Below are 24,191 nucleotides of genomic sequence, written 5' to 3'. Positions count from 1 at the left end.
CTATGCCTCTTAACTATGCTTGCATGTTTTGTTGAAAGGGACGTGGAAAATCTTACTATGGTAATATCATAAAACAGGGTATACTTTATAATGTTTATTTTTGAGAGAGACGAGAGAGAGAGAGAGAGAGAGAGAGAGAGAGAGAGAGACACAGAGTGTAAGTGGGGGAGGGGCAGAGAGAGAGGGAGACAGAATCTGAAGCAGGCTCCAGGCTCTGAGCTGTCAGCGCAGAGCCTGACCTGGGGTTCGAACCCAGGAACCCCAAAAGAGCATGACCTGAGCTGAAGTCGAACGCTTAACTGACTGAGGCACCCAGGCACCCCTAAACAGGGTATACTTTAAAGGATAACTTGATATTGTTTCCCGCCAGAGAGTAGCGTTTCTAGAAAGCCCATCCAATTTGATATCAAATGAAAGACCAAGCGTAGAGTAGTGTTTCAACATGTCATAACTGGCCCACCACAAAAACAGACTTCGTTAAACTACAGAGTGTTTTCACACTGCTGGTGATTCTCATAAAGACTGCATGAGAATTAACTCAGTGCTCTTTGGGTTGACTTTGAACCGTGGAACTTTTCTTAAAGTAATCAGTGTATCCGATCACTATGAGATAAACCTTAGAAAATGGTCACTTCTCCCACATAGTTAATGAGAAAGCAATAGGATATTCCTTTTCAGTTTTATTCCTCAGGAAATAAAATTCTTATTTCCATATACAAATGGTAATTATTTTCTTAGTGGACTGACATCCTTTAACTGGTCCATTTCCTTAATCCCACTCATTACAGGACATATAAAATGCAGTAAAAATTATGCTAGTCAGTTATATGGGAAAAAATTTATTAACAACCTCTTTAATCAAATGAAAGACACCAAACACTGAAAATAAAATGAAATGTATCAGTTCCAGCTGGGTCATCCAGGCTAGGTGATTTTCCAAAACTTGAAATCGAATCTTCTCTCTAGAAACTATCACCTTGAGAGTCTTTATACAGTGGTGTAGTAAGGCCCTCCTCAGCACCTATACCAAAAGGTAAATAGGGTTCTTAAACAGTGTATTCGATTCAGTTAGTAGACTTTGGATTTCAGGTAATTTTGCTCCCAGTGCAAACGAACTTTGCAAGACAGAGCGTTCATTGGCTTCTGGGCTCTCATGTATATGTAGCGGCTGCTGATGGTTGCAGATGGCATGAAGCTGTATGGTAATAACCCAAGGTGACATCCCAGTCACCTCCCCTTGTGGCTTTTTTTCATATAGTTTATGAAATATATTTTTTCATATATTTTATGAAATATATTTTCATATATTTAACTTTCAAAAACTTGACCTTTAGGTATATATATTTTTTATTATTCTGACTTCTATTTTGCTGATTATCTTAAGCTTTTCTTTTCAATAGGATATGAACTCCTGGATAACTGTGTGAGAATTCATTCCAGCCAACCAGTAAAGAATTGTTGGTTAAAATAGATGCCACAAACCCAAATGCCTGTAGAGGTCAGACAGCAAGTATAACAAAGTGATGGGCTTGATCTAATGCAACAGACAGGACAGAGGATTGAGGACAAAAAGAGTTTTTGTGACCAAATTACTGTTATGTGGGTATGCAAATCAAGTATTGGCAGATCTTCTGTTTTTGTTTTTGCCTTTTGGGGGGGAAGACAGAAATGTAGATGTGTGTAAATCTGATCACTAAATACTGGCCACAATTCCATGTTGTGCAAAGCACCACGTAGAGCACGCATGTACACACAATTCTAGCTGAGATAGAGCTCGACTTAATCTGGGGTCAAGAGGGGAAAAAGCTAAGATTGGTGAAGAATCAACCCAGATTATGAAAAGCCATGAAAGGCAGAGAGGCAAGGTCCCATTTCTCTTCAGGTCCAGCTTATTCTGTGCCAAGAAATGTGCCGTGTCAGAGGGGACCTTGCCTTTTTTTTTTTTTTTTTTTTTTGGTTGCCTGTTGTGTAACAAACCACCCCAAGACATAGTGGCTCAATACAGTGACCCTTCGTTTTTCACACATCTGCAATTTGAGGAGGAGCTAAGTGGGGACAGATCTCTATTTTACTTGATGCCAACTCCAAAGTGAGTGGTTGGAGTCATCAGGAGGCTCCCTCAGTCACTTGTCTGACGCCAGCTGCCTTTGGCTCTTAGCTGGGGATCTCAGCAGGTGCCATGGTGGCGGGAGAGTGGCCACTCCATGCAGCTACTCAGATTCCTCACAGCGGAGTGGCTGAGTCCTAAGGGTGAATATCCTGAGAGGCCCAGGTAGAAACTGGATAGGCTTTTATAACTTAGCCTTTGAGTCATCTTCTGTTGTGGCCCTATCCCACCGATTCAGGAGGGAAGATAGACTCCACCTCAGTATCACATCATAAGGAGCTCACAGGGGAACGGAATATACAGGTGAGGTCATCTTTGCAAAATACCTCCTTCCACACCCATCCCCACTGACTAGTCACAGTCTCTTTCTTACCACCACTTTTGAGAGTCTGTCTATATGCGTCTAATCTCTGTTGATGCTGCTGAGACTGGGAGGCGATATTGACATTCACCTTCTTCCGTTGTAGTCTTTCACACCACTCACAAGGAGTGAGCGAACACTTAATTCTCCTCCTCCATACTCCCCTGCCAAAAAAGACCTGTGAACCTCTACAACCCATATTTTTCAGTGGTTGCCAATCACTAATTCAGGGTTGGACCCAATGAGAATACCTCCAGAGGGCAGTGTGACATTTGCTTGTAGTCCTGTGCAGTGAAAAATCAAATTTTGATTTCCTCGCCTCAGGCCAGTAGGTTTGGCCACCCTTAAAACCTATAGACCCAGAGATGAGGCATTATGGAAACTTGCCCTGTCCATTTTGTAACCCACCTGCCCAGTCTGGAGAGAGTTCCTCAAATGGTATATAACCAGGTACCATCAAATGAGAGAGAAAAACATGGTTGGGAAGTGGAGCCTGTCTCCATCAGATACACTGTTGGAGAGCCGCTTCTCTTGGGGAGATGTGACCCCTGGGACCCCTGGGATGCTGCCGTGGGTTTCTGCACTGTCTTTCACAGGATTGCCTGGGGAGGGGGTGGGAAGCAGTCTTTCCTCTTGCATTGGCTTTTGAAAACCTCACTATTTTGTCTCAATGAATGAACTCAACTCTCACTTCCCTGATGGATTCATGTCCTTTCCCTGTACTTTGCCCCTTTTTGACACAGTGCAATCCCACCCCCACCCGAACCACTTAGCAACTGAGTCCCTATTGGAGGCAAGTAATCCGGGTTGATGAATGCCTAGTTTGTGTGAGTTAAGAGAAGAGGGCAGCATTGTCGGATGTGCCTGTTGAATTTGCACAAAAATTGATTCACTCTTCCTTTGGGGGTAGAAATCGCTAGTGAATGGAAGCTGGAGCATATGTCATCATTTGTTACAGCCTTGTGGTGTTGGCTGTCTCTAAAACTGAAACATTTCTGTGCTGACAAGTAAGTCTTCAGCAGCAGGGTAATTGCTGCTGGGCTGCTCGCTGAGGAAGTGCTTGGAAATTGTGCTGTGATTTGAAATCACAGAAAACAGTGAGCATTCTTTGTGGTTAACGATGTGCTGCTTTTAAGTGCGCCCCAGCCAAAGGCAACAAAGAAATGTTTGGAAAGCAAATTGAAAAGCTGTAAGGGAAAGATGAAGAGAGTGTACAATCCTGACACAGCTCAGCTGGGGCTTTGTTAAGAGATATTTATAAGTCTTCAGATTATGCCCCCCCCCCCACACACCCCAATTTCCAGATGACGAGGGGATGTCTCCAAGCTTCGTGCTTTGTGCATTAGTAATAAGGACACATGCACGAACGTAATGCTTCACACAAGATGATACTCTTCAGCTGTGTGGTTCTCCCTGGCAGAGCAGATGATTTCATAATGCCAGCCTGAGGATACAGGGCAGACCGAAGAACCAAGGGTACAATGCACCTGAACTGACCAACAGTGTTCGAGGCTTCAAGCAACCAATGGCATATTTCTGGACTCTTGGAAGGGAAGGCAGAGTCCACTTCAAAGAAAGTGAATGGTGGCTTATTGATTCGTTTTTGTTTGTGTGTTTGTTTTTTGTAATACAGACCTCTTACAATAAAGTTGCTGGCAAAAGGAATGAATTCATTATATGTCATCATGTTTTTGAAAATGTTTGATCCATATGTAAAAAGAAAAAGTGCATATAGATGCCCCACAAGGCTGTTTATTGTAACTTAAAAAGATAACTAGTATAGAACTTTTAAATAGAAAGTTATTTTTCCAGGAAACATCTTCCCAATCTGTCTTCCAAATTAAAAAAAAAAAAAAGTGATGCTCATAAGGATAGCATATAGCACATAAGCAGAAATTTCTATAAAAGTAACTTCAAATGGGTAATTTTCTTAACTGTAAAGTTGGAATTATATATCGAGGGCTATGCAAATAATGTATAGACCAGATTTAATCTGCTATTGAGGTCTTTCCTATTCATCTCCTATATCCAAAAATTATGAGAAAATCTTTAAACAGTTATTGCTTTTATGAGTTAAGTGTTGATGTTTTGTGTATTGCTGTTCTTAAGAGTTCAGAGTTCAAGGGTGCCTAGTTGGCTCAGTCAGAAGAACATAGGACGCTTGATCTCAGGGTTATGATTTTGAGCTCCACACTGGCTGCAGAGATTACTAAAAAATAAACAGACTTAAAAAGAGCTCGGAGTTCAGTTGATTCCCCTCAAATTTCCAAACTTTCCCCACACCAATTTTTACAGGTGAGGAGCTGTGTTTTTACTGTGAGTGTTAGGTACCTGTTAAATGGCTTGTTGGAGGCCATGTATATCATCAGCCTGGATTTATTTCCTCTGAGTCCTGGTTTTCTGTTCTGTCTTCTCCTTCAAGTAAGCAGTTGCATACATAAAAACATATTCCAGGGGCACCTGGGTGGCTCAGTCATTAAGCGTCCAACTCAGGTTTCTGCTCAGGTCATGATCTCATGGTTCATGGGATCAAGCCCCTGTGTCCGGCTCTGTGTTAACAGCATGGAGCCTGCTTGGGATTCTTTCTCCCTCTTTTTCCGCCCCTCTCCTGCTTGTGTGTGTATCTTCTCCCTCTCTCTCTCTCTCTCTCTCTCTCTCTCTCTCTCTCTCAAAAATAAACTTAAAAAATACATATTCCAATTTTCTTCCTTAATAGTGAAAGAACATGTATAATGAAATACATGTTAAAACAGATTGGCAAGACAAAATCAGAGTATTTCTCTTACTTTTGTTCCACTATAAATGTCATAGATATTCACTTCTATGATATGATTTTTCATTTACTGAGTTCTTCGTATATGCCCTACATTTTGATAAGTCCTTAAAGTGTGTGATCTTCTGCAATTCTCACAATACCCCTGTGAGAACAATGTCTTATTTCTCCCATTTTGTAGGTGCATAAACTTGGGGCTCCAGGTCACACAGTAGGGGGATCACTTGACTCTCACATCACAGTGAGGCAGTGAATATTGGGATGTTCGTTCACTCATTTAACCAATGAATGGTCATAAGGGTATAACATTAAGTGAGATGAAGGCAGTGACATCACGGAGCTCACATTTTGGTGGGGGATAAGCAGGTACATAAACAAATAAAAATACAAGGAAATGTTGAGAATTAAAATAGGGTGATGTGATAAGGAGTAACCATGTGGTTATTTCAGATAAGGATGCTTATAATCAAGACATGAAGGAAAACAAATGTCCCAGGTCTTAAAGGTGGCCTTTGGAGATTAATCATAGTGTTTACAACTCAAAATACTATATACTATGAAAAAGATGATCTGGCATGCGCATCAAAGAAGTTAGTAGACCTCGAATATAGGAAACTGCCTACCTGGAAGAAATATAATTAATGTTTTAACAAATGTCTGAACCACACAAGCTCTCTTTTCTATTTCTGTGGCATTGCTACACAGATGTTTAGTAAGCTCCACTAGAGTCTCTCAAGCTTTGATCTAGAGACTTGGTGATTTTATAGGAGTTTCTTTCTTAATTCTAGGTGCGAATGTTTTTCGCTTATCCTCTGTTCTTTCTTATCTGCAATAACATTGGAGACCCAAAGAACTTGGAGAAGCTAGATCAGCAAAACCACATGTGCCTGTAGAAGATTTCTATCTTTTAGGCAATTTTTAAACTAAAACTCTGAAATCTCAGTTTGTTAAATAAAACTACATTGCTGCCCTTTTTTCCGCTGCAAATTTCATGCACTGAAACTCACTCATACAAGGAAACTCATGGGTAGAAGCTAGGCCTGCTGGTACTTTGAACAACCAGGGCCAAAATGGATTCATGGTGTGGCAGATTATAGCCCAGTGATGAGCAGTGGAGCCAACAGAGAACCGGGCACTGGGAAAGATACTTCTGATGCCAGAAGTTCCCAAACTTCTCTGCATATTAGCATCACTTGGGGGCCGTTAAAAAATTCCAACATCCAGGTAACCGCCCTCCCTCTTCCATACCAATTAAATCACAATCTGAGGAGGTGGACATAGACATTAATAAATTTCAAAGTTTCCCAGGTGATTAGGAGCAGCAGACATGTTCAGGAACTACTGATCTTATGTGGTCCGGCTCTTTGATAGAAATCAGGCTACTCCTTTGTGGTAGACCTACAGAAGCTTTGAAGATTCCAGGCATTGGGCAGGGGGATACAAAGGAGAATTCCATGCAAAGTAATTCACAGTGCCTTTGAAGTGTGTTTTTTGAAGCAAAGGCTAGCATATGTTTGGATACTGACAATTATTTTATAAAATAGAAAAATAAAGTGGATTTCCCTAAAATGGAAACACTTCTGAGATGAGTTTAACAAAGCTATTGACAATTCTAAGTATATTTTCAAAATACATGCTAAAACAAGAGTGGCAGTGGAAGGACTGTGGGTAGTGGTGTATTTCAACATGTGCTGAACCAGAAATCTGTCTCCTCCTCATACCCCTCTCTCATTTCGACACACCTTTTGCCAGTTGGTACTAGCTGCCATATTTCTAGGCAACAAGAATATCTGCCCACACAGAGTCTAAAATTTATAAGTTATATATGGTTACAGGGCATCAAAGGAGCATTAATAAATGAAAGTTCCAGATAATTCTCAGCCTGTATTTAAGGCGAGGGACATGTTCTGCTTTAAAATCTTTTTATTAGAATTAACAGTAACACAATGGACTCCCTCTGCAATTGGAAAACTCTCAAGTGTCTTTCCAGTTATGTAAATAGATACATACGTTCCCTTCCTTCAAAGCTCCATTCTCTAAGGTTACTAATAAGCAGTGAAATGCCCTCAAGCCATCACCACAGAAGGGAGAGGGAGAAAAGATAGCAGGAGTGGTAGATAATTAGTATTTTATTAGGGTATGGATGGAACATTTACAAGTCGATGACTGTCAGTGTTGCCACATCTTCCTGAGGTACCAAGACCAATTCCATGTACTTGGCAGGTTGTCAAGAAATCCTTGCTGAATAACTGCTGAACACCTAAAAGCAGGAATCCTTGGTGTGAATCCCGGCACTGCTTGCTACCTTTTGGATGTGTGGTCCTTCGCAAACTTCTTCACCTTTCTAAATGACAGTTTCCTTTATGAAGAAGGGACTTTTGATATCGAAAGCACGGGGTTTGGGTGAGGATTAAATGAAATAGGCATGTAAAGCTCTTACACAAAGTATGTGGCACATTGAAAGTGTGTACTAAATACAGCATATTATTATAATCAATCAAGCAGTCAGTGAAATGTCAGAATTGTCAGAAGATGACACGAAGACAAATATGGCAGCTTTTCAACGTGGGGAAAAGGTATCCGCTAAATGTAAAGATGGGGAATATTGATAGCAATTTTTAAGAAAATTTGAGGACAAACTTTAAGCAATTGATTTGTGAATACTTTGCAACCATTAGTGACCAGAGACCAGCCTGGTTTCAAAAAACACAGATTATACTGACAAGACTGCATTTTCTCTTGCATTTGATTTGCTGGATGTGGAGTTGGAGTATTAAATAAATGGTGCATCTGAATGATGATAAGGTAATTAGCAAGGTTTCTCATGATTTCTTGTATAGGATGGACTAATAAAGTTGAATTCATTATAATCATAAATATTTAAACATTCATACCCCAAATATGTTGATAACAGACTGTCTACATTAGACTACAGGATAAAGACTCAAAGATAGTATATATTAAAATAATAAGAGGAAACTAAAAGGTAAAAGTTCACTGAGAATACAAATAGAATTAAACACTTGGTTAAAAAATGTATAAAGTTGAATTTAATTGGAATTCATATGGAAAAGGTCTAACTATTAGCTCATTTTAACTCAAAACATATGTTTGCTATACACACAGATGCAATATTAACCTATTAACTCTGCTGTTTACATCAAGGAAAGTGATATTGACATAGTACTCTGTACAAGGCTAATCGCATCAGAAGATAGGTTCTAGAATAACATTTTTAAAAAGATTCTAAAAGAGGATTACAAACATGGTTGAAATCTCTGGAAATCAGGGTTACCTGGGCAATGGGAAACAGTTGTCAGTGTTGTGCCTGGAGAATAAAATGATTAGAAAAGACGTGATCATTGTTTTTGAAATAGTGGACAGTCTTCCGCAAGAAATAGGGATTAGATGCTCCATGTTAGGCTCCAGAAGGAAGAAAAAAGACCCAATTAATACACATTAAAGAGTAGAAGATTTTAGCCAATATAACAAATGTATTTCTGACAGTGGGAGGTCTTAAAATTGAACAGATTGCCTTGTGAAGTTCTAAATTCATGAGCTTGTCACTGCAGGTATTAAATACTGTGTAATCATCTCTTTAAAAATATTTCTGAGAGAGGGGCACCGGGGTGGCTCAGTCGGTTAAGCGTCTGACTTCAGCTCAGGTCACGATCTCGTGGTTTGTGAGTTCAAGCCCCGTGTCAGGCTCTTCGCTGACAGCTAAGAGCCTGGAGCCTGCTTCAGATTCTGTGTCTCCCTCTCTCTCTGCTCTTACCCCACTCACACTCTGTCTCTCTCTCTCTTAAGAATAAGTAAACATTAAAAAAATTAAAAAAAAATGTTTCTGAGAGAAATCCTCCTCTGGTGGGAACTAGGATCAGGTGTCCCTCAGATTGCCTCCAGCTTTAATGAGATGCTGAAAATAACTTTATTCTGCATTCATGCTTTTAGGTTATTCAAGAACTTAGTAGGAGAGAAGATATTAGCAACTATATTGGAAAGTGTCGATGTTGTTTTTTAACCTGTCTCAGGAGTTGTCCTGTCTCTGTGGGTGGGTGGGCCCTAGGTCGTTACAGTGTCTGAGAGAATTTCATTTCTCTCCCTACTATGTATTTCACTATATTTGATTTATGTTTAGTGAATGTGTATTAGTGGATGTGTATTTGAAATCTGAAAAAAAAAAAGAAAGAAAAAGAATGCTTCGTGATTTGTATATAACTCAGAAGAAAATGGAGGGCTTCATGAGGGAGGCTGAATGTGAAGTTGGTGAATTTTTGAAACTTGGTGGCTGCATTATTTTGGTTTCTCTTGTACCAGTCTGCATGTTCTCTGTCTCCAGACCTTCCCACTGGGATATCGAGGTAGGCCTCTCAAATTTAATCTTATTCACCCTCAATCTCTTTCTTTCCCAGCCTTCTCAATCTCAGTAAATGGCACCTCCTGGTAGCTCCTGTCAAAAATTAGTAGTCATCCTTTTTTCTTCTCTTTGCTTCACCCCATGTATGAAACACATCTTCAGGTTCTGTTGACTTTTCCTCCAAGCTCAATCTAAAACTGCCAATTTCCCTTCAGTTTTACTATTTGCACTCAAGCACCGACCACTGGGACCACTGCATGACTCCTGTCTTCTGACCACCACTCTTACTTCTTGGCATCCTCAACATGGTAGCCACAGCAATACACACACACACACACACACACACACACACACACACACACACACACTTTTCATGTCAATCAGAGTATATCATTTGCTGCTTAAAGCTGGGATGACTTTTATATAAGCTTAGTATTAAATTTGAACTTCCTACACTAACCAATAAGGTATTATGATGTCCGGGGCCTCATTTGATTCCTGTTGACCTCTCTCCTGGGCGCTATACAGTTCAACCATCCTGGCTTTTATTTGCTTCATCAAAATGGATACCCAGCCCCATTCAAGTCCTTTCCAATAACTGCTCTCTCTTCCTGGGATCTACTTCATCCATACTTCTCATGGCTGGCTCCTAATTGTAGTTAATTTCTCAGAGTAAATATCATAGCCTCAGTGGTGACTTTTCTGATAACTCAACCTGAAGGCTTTCCAATCCTTCTCTATAATCTGTTTTATTGTCCTCTAAGTATTTATTATCTAAGCATCTTGATTATATTATTATTAAATTTTTTTAAAAATTGTTTGCCTCCTCCAACCCCAAACTAAACTATAAGTTTCATTATAGTGTGGACTTTGTCTGCTATCCTGTATAGTCCTGTGCCCTCAGCCCTGCAACAGAAGCTTAGGAATACTAGCTGCTCAATGAAATATGTGTTGGAAGAAAGGAGAAGTGGGAAGGAGGGAGGGAGAGAGGAAGGAAGGAAGGAAGGAAGGAAGGAAGGAAGGAAGGAAGGGAGATTTCTTCTCAAAATTTATATCTTGCATTCACTGGTCATAGTTAAAAGAAGTCATGTAAACTTTTAGAAAATTAAGATAGTGGAATAGGATGAAATGATGGTAAAATACGGTTTATTTCTATGATAAAATCTGAAATTGTTTTTTCCATTGAAGTTTATTGTTAGACCTAAAGAGTCAAAATGTTAATTTTGCACTCTATCTCTGATAATTCTATAACTATAGCAAAGTATTAAATTACTCTACATGAAAACTGAACTGAGGTGATTGGCTACAGGGGAAAATGCAGGATGTGTATTTTCAGAAGGTGGCACTTAAAGGACTGACAGATTGCTCAGGTGGGCCCCTCATTGGAACACAAGCTACCAGGGTTCCTATTTTGGCATTCCAGTAGCTATTCACAGATCTCTTATTAGATGGAAGGAGTTTCAATTTTATCTGAAGTGGTTTCTAGAAGGCACGCCCCTTCTGTTTTGACATTCCTCTCCAATTTCTGAGGTTAGTGAAGAAATGACTTCTTAAAACCAGCTTACGCTGAAATCTGAAGATTATGTTTGTATAGTTTGTTTATCCAGTTTGGGATTTTTTTTTTAGGATCAAAGATTCTCTTTAACACAAAAATATTTATTATTATACTATCAATATTATTGAACCACCGTAACACTTATTATAGAAGCTGATATTACAAACAGAAATGTTTGAAGTAACAAGGCTTTTGAGATTTCCAAAAAGAGGAAAAACTACAAGCACCTGTTGAAGAAAATGATGACAGATGGTAACATTTTTCTCAAGGTTCCCTTGCAGCTGTGCTTACATTCAGTTCTCCAGGCTGGGCCGGGTTTATTCATATCTTTTATTACACCCAGAAGGGTTTTCACTTCATCCTGTTTAACACAGTGCCGGTCGAAGCTCTTTTCTGTTGCAGAGATTTTATTCAAGAGAGAGAAAAAAGACTGACAATGCTTAAGAACCAATTTAACATCTGTGTAATCACGTTTTTTAACACGAGGTCAGAGCAATCTTGCAGATTATCGCAGCTAGCTTTTTAAGGAGGTTAGTTTTAAAGTGGCAGTCAGGATTCCTGCTGTTGTGCTAACTGATAAATGCCAATGGATGCTGATGCTCACTTACTTTACTATTGGCACACAGCATTTTGAAACCTCGATGGTGTATTTCATAATCTTTTTCAAAGCATGGTGTTCAAAAGAAGCTATATCCTGTGAGAACATGTTTCATTTTTAGGACACAACCACGGATTAACTTGATTGCTGGAGTCTAATTATCAACTCAGATTTTCAAGGGTAGCAGGTAATATTCTATCTTTAAAAAGTAAAACAAGCTAAACACCTGATTAAAATAATAGTAATCCACAATAAAAACAAAAATAATACCTCATTGACAATTCATATTGAAGCTGATCTTCATGTAGGTAGCTGAGTTAGAATATGATTGAAATCCACATAACCCCATTTATGTAGGGTAACATTACTTCATATTTCACCTTACAGAATATTAAAGCTGAGTAAATATAAAGAAGAATGACTTCTGCAAATCAGCTTTTATATTTACATAATTAAAACATCTTCAAATTTTATTTTTAAGCTTTTACAAAATCTTTACAGAACCATGGTTCTCTGTGTCCTCCTCAACCCTCTTGTCCTCATAAAGCCCGTTATTAATGATACTTAATTGAAGCCTACTTTTTTTTTTAATTTTTTTTTAACGTTTATTTATTTTTGAGACAGAGAGAGACAGAGCATGAACAGGGGAGGGGCAGAGAGAGAGGGAGACACAGAATCGGAAGCAGGCCCCAGGCTCTGAGCCATCAGCCCAGAGCCCGACGCGGGGCTTGAACTCACGGACCGCGAGATCGTGACCTGAGCTGAAGTCGGATGCTTAACCGACTGAGCCACCCAGGCGCCCCGAAGCCTACTTTTATTTACCAGTATTTTATGTTAATTTATAATATATGCAATATATATCATACAATTAGATTTTTATAACGGCTGTGACATCCAACTGTGGCAATGAGAGTGCACTGTGATCAATAATCCTATTTATTTTAAGTTTATTTATTTATTTTTGAGACAGAGAGACAGACAGAGCACACAGCAGGGGAGGAGCAGAGAGAGAGGGAGAGAGAATCCCCAGCAGGCTCCACACTGCCAGCATGGAGACCTGTGCGGGGCTCGAACTCACAAACCACAAGATCATGACCTGAGCCAAAACCAAGAGTCAGATGTTTAACCAACTGAGCCATCCAGAAGCCCCCTATTTTTATTTTAAAAGTACTGGAATATCAGGCACCATAGGACGATGGCTGAGGAACGGTCTTTACCATGGGTGTGTGACAGTGTTGCATCTGGGCTCTATTTGCTAACTGGGACCGGTAGTGGGGGCGACGGGTGCCATTCAGTTCTAATTGTAACGGTGAAAACCAGGGAGTAATAGTGATCTGGGAAAATTCCATAAATATCTCATAAGTGCTACACAGTATGGTTTGGTGAAAATAAATTTCTAAGTGCTATTACTGGTATCAGATTCTTAATTGGTCGGTGTTTTACCGTCAATTTCATTCTCCAGTTTATTTTTTCTCCAAGTGGATAATAGTACCAAATAATTATTCCATTTAATTACCTACTCAGATAACATTTATCCCTTTGTCAAACTGTCAGGAAACCATTAACTTCACTGAGAGTACTCTTTTAGGTTTAGCCAATATGCATGAAGGATTTTCAAGATTGACTGTTCTTTGACTGACTTGGTTTCTTTTTATCTCTTTTTTTTCTCCCTCCCTTACTTCTTTTCTTCCTCCTGGCAAGAATAGTTGAATGATAGGAAATTAGGGATGCAGTTTTTTTTTTTTTTTGGTTTTTTTCTCTTCTCTGGCCTCACTTAATTATCCTTTTAAAGTTTGCCAATATGCCATTTTTTTATTGTATAATGTCGACACCATTAAGACTGTGTTTGGTTATAGTTCATGTATTTTCTTAACACAGGCTGAAGGAAGAATTAAGGTGCTTCTGGGGAATAATTGTGCACCTCCCAAGTTAATCTATTCTCATACCATTAAGATGTGAATATTGGGTTATGGTTCTTGAGTTCTTCTCTTTTATTTCCATAATTGTCCCCTTATTTAGAATTGGCAAAAGGAAAGGCAGGATGCTCCTTTTAAAATTACCTATATTTAATAAGCATCTGCAACATACAAGTCACTCGGGATATAAATTCACATTAGAAAAGATTCTGAAACACGATTTCTCTCTCTTAGATCTGTTTTTGTTTTTGGTTTTTTGTCCTATTTCTCTAAAATAGGTGGGGAATGCCTTCTTAGTGTAAAAGGATTTCAAAGAGCTGTTGCATGCATAAACTCTTTTTTCTAAATGAGGATGTCAGTTCCATAAGATTCATGTCCATTTAGGGGCTAAAAGGTCACAACAGCGTTCCCAGATTTCAGTGCCAGATGTGTCTAGATGGCCGATCATGCAGACTCAACTCATCCTAGCATCTGGTTAAGCACATTCCACATGGATCTTAACCATATGTAAATGTAATTGAGAGCAATTGGGAAAATAATCACTCTCCCTCTTTTTGTTCCATTTACAGAGCACACAACTATATTAAAAGTACAAATGTATAACTGGATTGATAAGGTTAGCTTTCTATTTTTAGGCAGTTACTACATGGTTGAGAAGATAATTCTACGTCTAGAATATATTACAGGCGACATGGGAATGCAAAAGAGGAGTAAGGATTCTAAGAGGGAATGATCACTTCCAGTTGGAATGATCAAAGAAAACTTCATAGAGCAGATAGAATCATGAGTCTTGAAGGAAGAAAGCATTTCAATGGAGTTAAGTTTCAATGGGTGGAGTTAGTGGAGAGGATTTCTCAGTGGGGTGAAGAGAGTAGGGAGGACACAGAAGAAGAGTGTGAACAAAAGGAGAAGAAGGCAAAGGGCAGAATTTGAGGGGAATAATAAATAGATAGTAGAGATCATGTGTTAGGATTAGTGATAGACACGGAAAATTAAGTTAGACTAAATTGTAGAAAAACTTGAATCTACAATGGAATTCTACCATATACCATCGAATAAAACACAGTGATCCACTGAGAGTGATTTTCAAGGAAAACTTTGACAGAAATAATGCAGGTGATAGTCTGAAGTGAGGTAGAGGAAGTTGTAATCGAGTAGAAGTGAAAGACGGGTTATTTTTTCAAAGAAGGAACTGACGGGTTCTGTGGAGGTATGAGTAATTGAGGAAGAAGTTAAAGAAGATTGCAGTTTTGAATCTGGATGATAGGAGAGTGGCAGTGTAATGGAAAAAAAATCAGGGAAACTGGAAAATCAGGGAGACAAAGGGTAAATACAATTTTGGATATATTGCATTTTGAAAGGACACTAAGACTTCCAAGTGGAGTTAGACTTTTTGGATATGTGATACTGAATGAAGGTGATGATTGGAAACTCTTGGAGTAGACAAGATTCCCAAAGGATGAAATACAAAGGGGAGTATAATGTCAAGGACAGAACTTTGGTGTGTATGGTTAGGAATGGGAAAAAATAGAGATAAACTGTCAGAAATGGACAGTCAATAGTGGGGCTGTCTGGAAGCTGGCAGTGTGGACATCCTTGCCTTATACCCAAGACTTGTTCCCAAGTTTAGGGGAAGAATTTAGTATGATGTTTGCTGTAGGATTTTCTACAGATGCTCTTTATAAGGTTAAGGGCATGCCCTTCTGCTGCTCTTTACTGAGAGATTTCACCATGAATGAATGTTTCAGATAGTTTTTCTGCATTTATTAAGATGATTGTATGGTTTTCTTTTTTAGACTTTGATATTATGAATTGTATTGATTGATTTTGTAATGTTGAACCAAATCTGCGTGCTAATGATATGTTATCCTTTTTTTTTTTTTTTTAATGTTTTTGTTTTACTTTTGAGAGAGAGAGACAGAGCAGGAGCAGGGGAGGGGAAGAGAGAGAAAGACAGAATCCGAAGCAGGCTCCAAGCTCTGAGGTGTTAGCACAGAGCCCGATGCGGGGCTCGAACTCACAAACTGTGAGATCAGCCCAAGTCGGGTGCTTAACCGACTGAGCCACCCAGGCGCCCCTAAATGAATGTATTTCTATGTCAAAAATTTAGATTAGGGGCTCCTGGGTGGCTCAGGTGGTTGAGTGACCGACTTCAGCTTGGGTCATGGTCTCATGGTCGGTGGGTTTGAGCCCCGCATTGCACTCTGTGCTGATAGCTCAGAACCTGGAGTCTGCTTTGGATTCTGTGTCTCCCTCTCTCTCAAAAATAAACATTTAAAATTAAAAAAAAAATTTAGACTACACATAAAATCTTAATAATGCATCTGTTTTATAAAGAAAAATTTACTCTCACGTATCAAAAACATCATGACCTGATCATGATCTGAGCCGAAGTCAGACGCTCAACCGAGCCAGCCAGTTGCCCCGATATATTATCCTTTTAAAAATGTATCACTATATTTGCTAACATATAAAGAAAATTTGCATTTCAGCCCATGAAAAATACTGCTTTGTTCATTTTTTTTTTGTAATGCCTTTGATTATGGTATCAGGGTAAGGCTGTCATCAAAAAATTAGTTGGGCAGTGTTTTCTGTTCTTTATCTTCTGGAAGAGTTTGTGAAGGATTTGTATTATCTCTTCCATAAATATTTGGCAAAATTCCAAGTGAAAGCACCTTGGCTTAGCTTTTTTTTTTTTTTTTTTTTTTTTTTTTTTTTGTAAGAAGATTTTTACCCGTGAGTAGATCATAGGGCTATTCAGAATATCTGTTTTCCTTAATAAATTTGACTTGTTTGTGTCTTTCAAAAACTTTGCCCTTCTCTCATCTAAATTATCCAAGTTTTTTATGTCTAGGTGTGCATAATATTATTAGCCTTTTTAAAAAAGTTTATTTATTTTGAGAGAGAGACAGAGTGCAAGTGGGGAAGGGACAGAGAGAGAGGGAGAGAGAGAGAAAAATCCCAAGTAGGCTCTGCATCACCAGTGCAGAGCCTGATGTGGGGCTCAAAGTCTCGAACTGTGAGATCATGACCTGAGCCAAAGTCAGAAGCTTAACAGACTGATCCACCCGTGCATCTCCATGAAGTTATTAACCTTTCAATGTCTGTAGGATCTATTGTAATATTTCCCTTTTATTTCATTTATATGTATTTGTTTTGTACTTGTCCCATCTGCTCTTTGTTTTATATTTCTCTTCTCCTGCTTTCTTTAAAAAAATTTTTTTAATGTTTATTTTTCAGAGAGAGAGAGAGAGAGGTGAGCATGAGTGGGGGAGGGGCAGAGAGAGAGGGAGACACAGAATCCAAAGCAGGCTCCAGGTTCTGAGCTGTCAGTGGGGCTCGAACTCACAGACTGGGAGATCATGACCTGAGCCAAAGTCGGACGCCCAAACGACTAAGCCACCCCAGGCGCCCCTCCTGCTTTCTTTTACATTGACTATTTTTATAATTCCAAAAGACTGGATGTTATTTGGGATGGAAAAAAGGCAAGATGTGGCTGTCGTGTGTCGAAACTGAAATTCTCTTGAAGTGAGATGCGTGATCATAAGCTGAGGGTGGGGAAATGTTGGCATCTTAAATCGAGAAGGTTAGAATATTTGTCTTGGGAGGCCTCCTGAGAAAACAGTAAGAGATTAACATGTGGATTTCTAAGCATCAGTAGGGGCCCAGCTTACGTAAACATGTAACCAATAATACTGTTGTGATAAGTAAGGTATACTATGATCAAATTTGAAGACATATATTAAAATAGGCCTTAAGTACTAGAAAATGTGAACAAATTATAATGGAATTATGGTGGTGGTTAGACTGTTTCACATTTCAGTTATAATAAAATCCATTCATGTTTTCCCTCCATAAGGTTGAAGATATCAGCATCTTTTAGACAATCACATTTTGCCAAGAGTCCAGAGCTTGTCTGGAAGCCATCTTTTTGAAATATTGGACATTCAGTAGTTTACACAGGATAGATGCGCTCAAGGGATATTCAGTGAGACCCGAGTGCAGTTTCTTCCATATTCTCATAGCTAAGTTATCTGAAAAGCCAGAATAAGGTGGGATAGCTGAAAGGAATTGTTATTGGTGAGTAGAAATAGAAGGAATGGAACATTGGGGAGCCAGCTGAATATTCTGTGGGACTAATGGTTTTGGAAGCATGTTTGCAAGACTAGGATAATTATTCTACTCTTCCGGCTGATTGCATTTTGTGTTGTGTTCTTTTTGTTTGCAAAAACTGTGATTGCTTGAATCATGTAGTGAAATGTGAACTCAGTATAAAGGTGCAATTTATCTGAATCTCTCATTGTCCATAGGCATTGCTATCTCATCTACATATTGAAAATCTATGAGATCACAAGTGGGAAAATCACAATATGATAGGAGTATTTCATTTGAATTGTTTTCACAGTTACAGCCAGCTCTCAGAATAAATTTTTTGACAGCCTCCAACTTTACCAGTAGAAAAAGTAACATTTTACATGGAAAAAATGTTTACAGAAACATTTCTGTAGACAGAAAATATAAACTAACTCATACTTTTCCAGCAATGGCCGCTACGGTGTATAACGATGAAGAAGGATACAGACTGGAGTCAGACTCTCTGGCTTTGATACTGGCTTTACTATTTACCAGCCCTGTGAACTTGACACGATGCTTAACTTTATGCTTTAGTGTCTTCATCGGTGAAGTAGGAAAATAATTTTATCTCATAGACTTGACGTAAAGGTTAAATGAGTTAACACATGTGCATGTATTAATACATGCTTAAACTGGTCCTGGTGCGTGATATGTACTCAGTGAGTTGGTTGTTACCAGGGTGAAAAAAGCTTAGTTAGGCCCCACCCATCACTAATAATGTGGGTTTTGAGCATGATCTGCATGTGAAATTTACATACGCTTGATAGCTACCTTGAAAAGGTACTAGGAATAAAAATACCAAATGCCATCCATTTGAGTGTGACATTTACAATTTAAGGTTTTTTTCCTGTATACTTTATTTTTATTTATTTACTTATTTATTTTTGCGGAGCGCGGCAATCATTTCTTCAAATGTAATTTTAATGTTAGTAAAAATAGGTACAATTATGTTTTAGCATGCATTTTCTTTTTTTTATATATATTTAATTTCTTTTTTTTAAACTTGTTTTATTTTTTTATTTTTTTAAAATTTACATACAAATTAGCATAAAGTGCAACAATGATTTCAGGAGTAGATTTCTTAGTGCCCCTTACCCATTTAGCCCATCCCCCATCCCACAACCCCTCCAGTAACCTTCAGTTTGTTCTCCATATTTATGAGTGTCTTTTGTTTTGTCCCCCTCCCTGTTTTTATATAATTTTTGTTTCCCTCCCCTCATGTTCATCTGTTTGTCTCTTCAAGTCCTCATATGAGTGAAGTCGTATGATTTTTGTCTTTCTCTGACTGACTAATTTCACTTAGCATAATACCCTCCAGTTCCATCCACGTAGTTGCAAATGGCAAGATTTCATTCTTTTTGATTGCCAACTAATACTCTATTGTATTTACATACCACATTTTCTTTATCCATTCATCCGTCGATGGACATTTGGGCTCTTTCCATACTTTGGCTATTGTGGATAGTGCTGCTATAAACATGGGGGTGCATGTGTCCCTTCGAAACAGCACACCTGTATCCCGTGGATAAATGCCTAGTTGTGCAATTTCTGAGTCATAGGGTAGTTCTACTTTTAGTTTTTTGAGGAACCTCCATACTGTTTTCCAGAGTGGCTGTACCAGCTTGCATTCCCACCAACAATGCAAAAGAGATCCTCTTTCTCTGCATCCTCGCCAACATCTGTTGTTGCCTGAGTTGTTCATGTTAGCCATTCTGACCGGTGTCAGGTGGTATCTCATTGTGGTTTTGATTTGTATTTCCCTGATGATGAGTGATGTTGAGCATTTTTTCATGTGTCGGTTGGCCATCTGGATGTCTTCTTTGGAGAAGTGTCTGTTCATGTCTTTTGCCCATTTCTTCACTGGATTATTTGTTTTTTGGGTGTTGAGTTTGATAAGTTCTTTATAGATTTTGGATACTAACCCTTTATCTGATATGTCATTTTCAAATATCTTCTCCCATTCTGTCGGTTGCTTTTTAGTTTTGCTGAGTGTTTCCTTCACTGTGCAGGAGCTTTTTATTTTGATGAGCTCCCAGTAGTTCATTTTTAGCATGCATTGTCTGAATCAACCATTTGTGACTTTTTATTTTTTAAATACAAATTTTTATATTTTTTAAAGTTTATTTTATTTGTTTTGAGAGAGAGAGAGAGGGGTGAGGAGGGGCAGAGAGAGAGACAAACAGAATCCCAAAAGAGAATCCATGCTGACAGGGCTGAATCCGTCATGGGGCTCCATCTCATGAATTGTGAAATCATGACCTGAGCCAAAGTCAAGAGTCAGATGCTTAACCCAGACACCCCAACCATTTATGAGTTTTTAGAGATAAAATGTCATCATGTATGCAAAGACCATCATAATTAAGGCAAACTTTGTGTCTTCTCTAAGAAATGAAAATTAGTACCATGAATTTTATAACTCTTACTGTAGAAAGCAAATGGTGAATGATATAGGAAAATATTTTGGATAAAAACCAAATGATATTGCAAAGGGGGGGAAGGAAATTAGTAGTAAATGGGCAATATTAAATCGGCAGTTCCCCCCCATATATGGTTTCATTTCTTTATCTTTCAAAATCCATAAAATAGATATGTATTATCCCCATTTTACTAATGTTAGAACAAAAGCTCAGAGTTTGACTTTAACAATTCTCCAAGGCTATTTAGGGGTAGAGCTAGGGATCAGATCCTAGCCATTTTATTTCAAAACCATGATCTCCCCATTGCATTTGTCTGCCTCCCAGAAGTGATCTGGATACCATTGATCAAGTTTAGTACAAAAATCATAGGTGATCCATAAAAACAAAATTTCTCCAGTTTTTCGATGTCTTATAATTCAACTAGCTTCATTTCTTTCCATAATTTTCCATTCCATTTCATTTTAATATGCATTTGCTATTAAAACACATATTAAAATGGCCTATAACCTCAGATGGGGTCTCTTAGCTTTCAGGAGTGGTGAAAGGAAGTTCCACTTGCTGTAATAGTAAGAAAAGTGCTTATCTTGGGGTTGGTCCTGTCTTTATCACAAACTAGTCAATTCCATTTGGGGTAAGCCATTTCACAGTGTTGAAATTCCTCTTTTCATTTGTATCAATGAAAATCACTAGGTGATCGTGAATGTCTATTTATTCCATTTCTTTTGATGCTCTATGACACTATAAAATCCTTCCCACATTTTCCTGAAGGGCCAGAAATTCAAATATGGGCCACTCTTTTAGGGAACTGATTTCCTAGTTGGGATACTCCAGTTCCTTGAAAATTCCCAGGACTTTAAAAATGGCTATAGATACCGTATTTTGTAGTGAGCAAATCCAGAATCAATTTTTTCAGGTTCTGCAAATATTTTTTTAAGTTTTTAAAATTTATTTATTTTGAAAGAGAGAATGCAAGCAGGGGACAGGCAGAGAGAGAGGGAGAGGGAGAATCCTAAGCAGGCTACACACTGTTAGTGCAGAGTCCAATGCAGGGCTTGAACCCACGAACTCTGAGATTATAACCTGAGCCGAAATTGAGTTGGATGCTTAATTGACTGAGCCACCCAGGTGCCCCTAAATATTCTTAACCTAAATTTTTTCCACTCTGAATTTGGGATAGCCTAATTTTTCTTTTTTATATTTTCCACAGGATTATTTTACAAATGCAAATAGAGAATTAAAAAAAGATGCTCAGCAAGATTACCACCTGGAATATGCCATGGAAAATAGTACACACACAATAATTGAATTTACCAGAGAACTGCATACATGTGACATAAATGACAAGAGTATAACGGTGAGTAGTCTATGAGTGGATGCCACAGGAATAAATTGTACGTTTGTTTACAGTGGTGAAAGACTTTATAGAATACAAGGAACAAATATTTAAAAATAACCTTTGAAAACAAAGTCACACAGTCTGTTTTGGAATATCTTTGAATTCTTTTTAGAAGCCACAGAAAATCTAAGACTATGCATTTCAATAAAGGCAATTTTTGTGTGAATCTAACATTTTGAAGGGCCATTTAAAGTGGGTATGATTTTATCTGTAAGATTTCTAGTTTTTTCTCCATAAAGTTTGAGACTATACAACAGATAAAGGTTGGAAAAAATGTATTACACAAGAGGGAATTATGATACTGAATTTTAGGGTATAATTCATCTGATTTGTGAGTGATTTATTTTTGTAAATTTCCAAAATCAAGATGAATAGTAGACTGATTACAATTGCCTCCTGACACAAGATTTCTTATTGTCAGATTTCATTCAAAAATTAATATCTTTATGCATATGCAAATTAAATATTTAGACAGCATATAATTCATGTGGTACTTTGGAAATTTCCATGAATTCCTTGGATCAGTTTCATTTTATATAGATCAATCAAATTATCTTTTTTATTTGATAAATCAAAGCTTTAAAAATGGGAATGTAAAAATATGAAGGCAGTTTTGATTAACATTCAGCATAAAGAGTAAAAGAAGAAGAAAAACACATGCAAAAACGTGGATCACTTTTTATGTAATATACCGTGCAATTATACTTTAATGGGAAAAATAATTATAGTCATTTGACTTATTAAGAAAGAATATAGCTTTTAAAATAAATAGCTTTTGCTTTATTATTTATTTTCAAAGTTCTTATTACAGAGATCTGGCAAAGACACCTTTTTCTGTGGGAGGACTGAACAATTTCTTCATACCTCACCAAGCCCTCCCCCTGACCCACCACCCCTCGGGCAATCTCTCCTGTTTGCTAAATGGAAACCAATTTCACCTGACAGTACTTTCCCTTGTTGGGATACCCTAGTCCCTTGGAAATTCCCAGGATTCATAAAATGCCTAACGCTAGATTCTAGGATAATAAACCCAGAATCAGAAATTCCTCCTGTGTTTGCACTTTCTGTCAATTCGTACATGTGACGGGGCCAGTTCTGGGGAAAATCTATAGTGAATGTAAAGGTGCTAACCTGGAAGGTGACTTTAGTTTTCCAGAATCCTTGCTTCTTAACAAGAATATTTGCTTGGCGACTACTAGTTGCTGGTGCGCAGACCTGGCGTGACGACGATTTACCGTCGCCTTGTGCACGGAAGCATAACCTCTGAGTCAGTTGCCTCTCACTCTGCCTTGGAAGCCATAATCTTGTGTGCTAAGAGATACCGTTTAGGGGCGCCTGGGTGGCGCAGTCGGTTAAGCTAAGAGATACCATTTCTTCCAAAAAGAAACTCACCTATCTGGACACTTAATAATTGAATCAAATTGACACAATTAATGCTAGAGACCATGTTGAGAGCTTCCAATGTCATTATTCTCTTTTTTTCCACGTCTGCATCCTGCTTTAAATAGAATTCCTTAAACTCAGCTCAGTGGTAAGGGAAGTGCTCTCATGAGACATAATGGTGCCCATGTCTGCTCACTAGGAGAGCACAGTGAGAGTGATCTGGGCTTACCACCATGAAGATGTGGGAGAAGCCGGCCCCAAGTACCATGACTCCAATCGTGGCACCAAGAGTCTGCGGCTGTTGAATCCTGAGAAAACCAGCGTGTTGTCTACAGCCATCCCATACTTTGACCTGGTAAATCAGGACGTAAGTTTTTTCAGGTTTTATGATTGGAGGGGTGGGTTTATGGAAAGCGTGTAAGAGTTTTTATTTACACTTTTGTGTTTAATAGTGTGTCAAGAGAATGTGACTTTGTGTCCCCCTCCCCTTTTTATTAAGACAGGTCCCCATCCCAAACAAAGGTACGACCTACTGGTGCCAAATGTTTAAAATTCCTGTGTTCCAGGAAAAGCATCATGTAATAAAGGTACGTGACTCACTCACAGGCTAAATTTAATTTGCACAAATGTAGGAGAAATTGTTGTTAAAATGAAAATGATTTAAAAAATAGAAATGATTTTCAATTGTATGAAAGTTATTTCAAGAGCAAAGTAACTGGCTTCTCTGACTCACACCCTGTCTTACGAGTTACTGAATTTAGAGGGAAATCTTGGATTGTAGCTAGGATTTTGGCTTTTGGCTCCTAATTTTACATTTTAAGGTAAAAGTTAAAGATGCATTTGAATAGTGCTACCTATTTCCTAGGCAACATTGTGTACAGTTGGAATTGCTGGACTTGCAATTTAAATAATGTATTTGCATATTGATAAACTATATACAGGAACATTACATTCCCCACCAAGATTGTTTGAGAATGGCTTGTTTCATTGTAAACATTGGATATTGTAAAAAAAAAAAAACTATTTTTACAGTGATTTTTTGAAAATAAGAAAATAGGAAAATTGGTGGATTCCTACAAAATTAAAAATTACAGAATTTGCCTGTGGCACCTAACTCCCTCCCACCTCCACCGGGAACAGCTTCCCAAAACTTTTGCATCTAGCTAGTGGAGAAACAGGTATTTTCAAAGGATT

The 24,191-nt window shown here is 38.3% G+C and overlaps 1 protein-coding gene across 1 annotated transcript in view; it reads left to right on the top strand.

Annotated features, from left to right (window-relative positions):
* The window catches only part of MOXD1 (monooxygenase DBH like 1), a 91,864-nt gene that overhangs the window by 1,759 nt on the left and 65,914 nt on the right, over positions 1-24,191 (top strand). The window contains exons 2-4 of the mRNA XM_030316366.1: positions 21,426-21,572; positions 23,197-23,364; positions 23,501-23,584. Of these exons, the coding sequence (XP_030172226.1) occupies positions 21,426-21,572; positions 23,197-23,364; positions 23,501-23,584 (399 nt within the window). The remainder of the gene's footprint in view (positions 1-21,425; positions 21,573-23,196; positions 23,365-23,500; positions 23,585-24,191) is intronic.

This window comes from Lynx canadensis, chromosome B2, assembly GCF_007474595.2.
Source record: "Lynx canadensis isolate LIC74 chromosome B2, mLynCan4.pri.v2, whole genome shotgun sequence".
Lineage (NCBI taxonomy): Eukaryota > Metazoa > Chordata > Mammalia > Carnivora > Felidae > Lynx > Lynx canadensis.
Note: the sequence above shows the minus strand (reverse complement) of the source record. Positions and strands in the feature narration are given on the sequence as shown.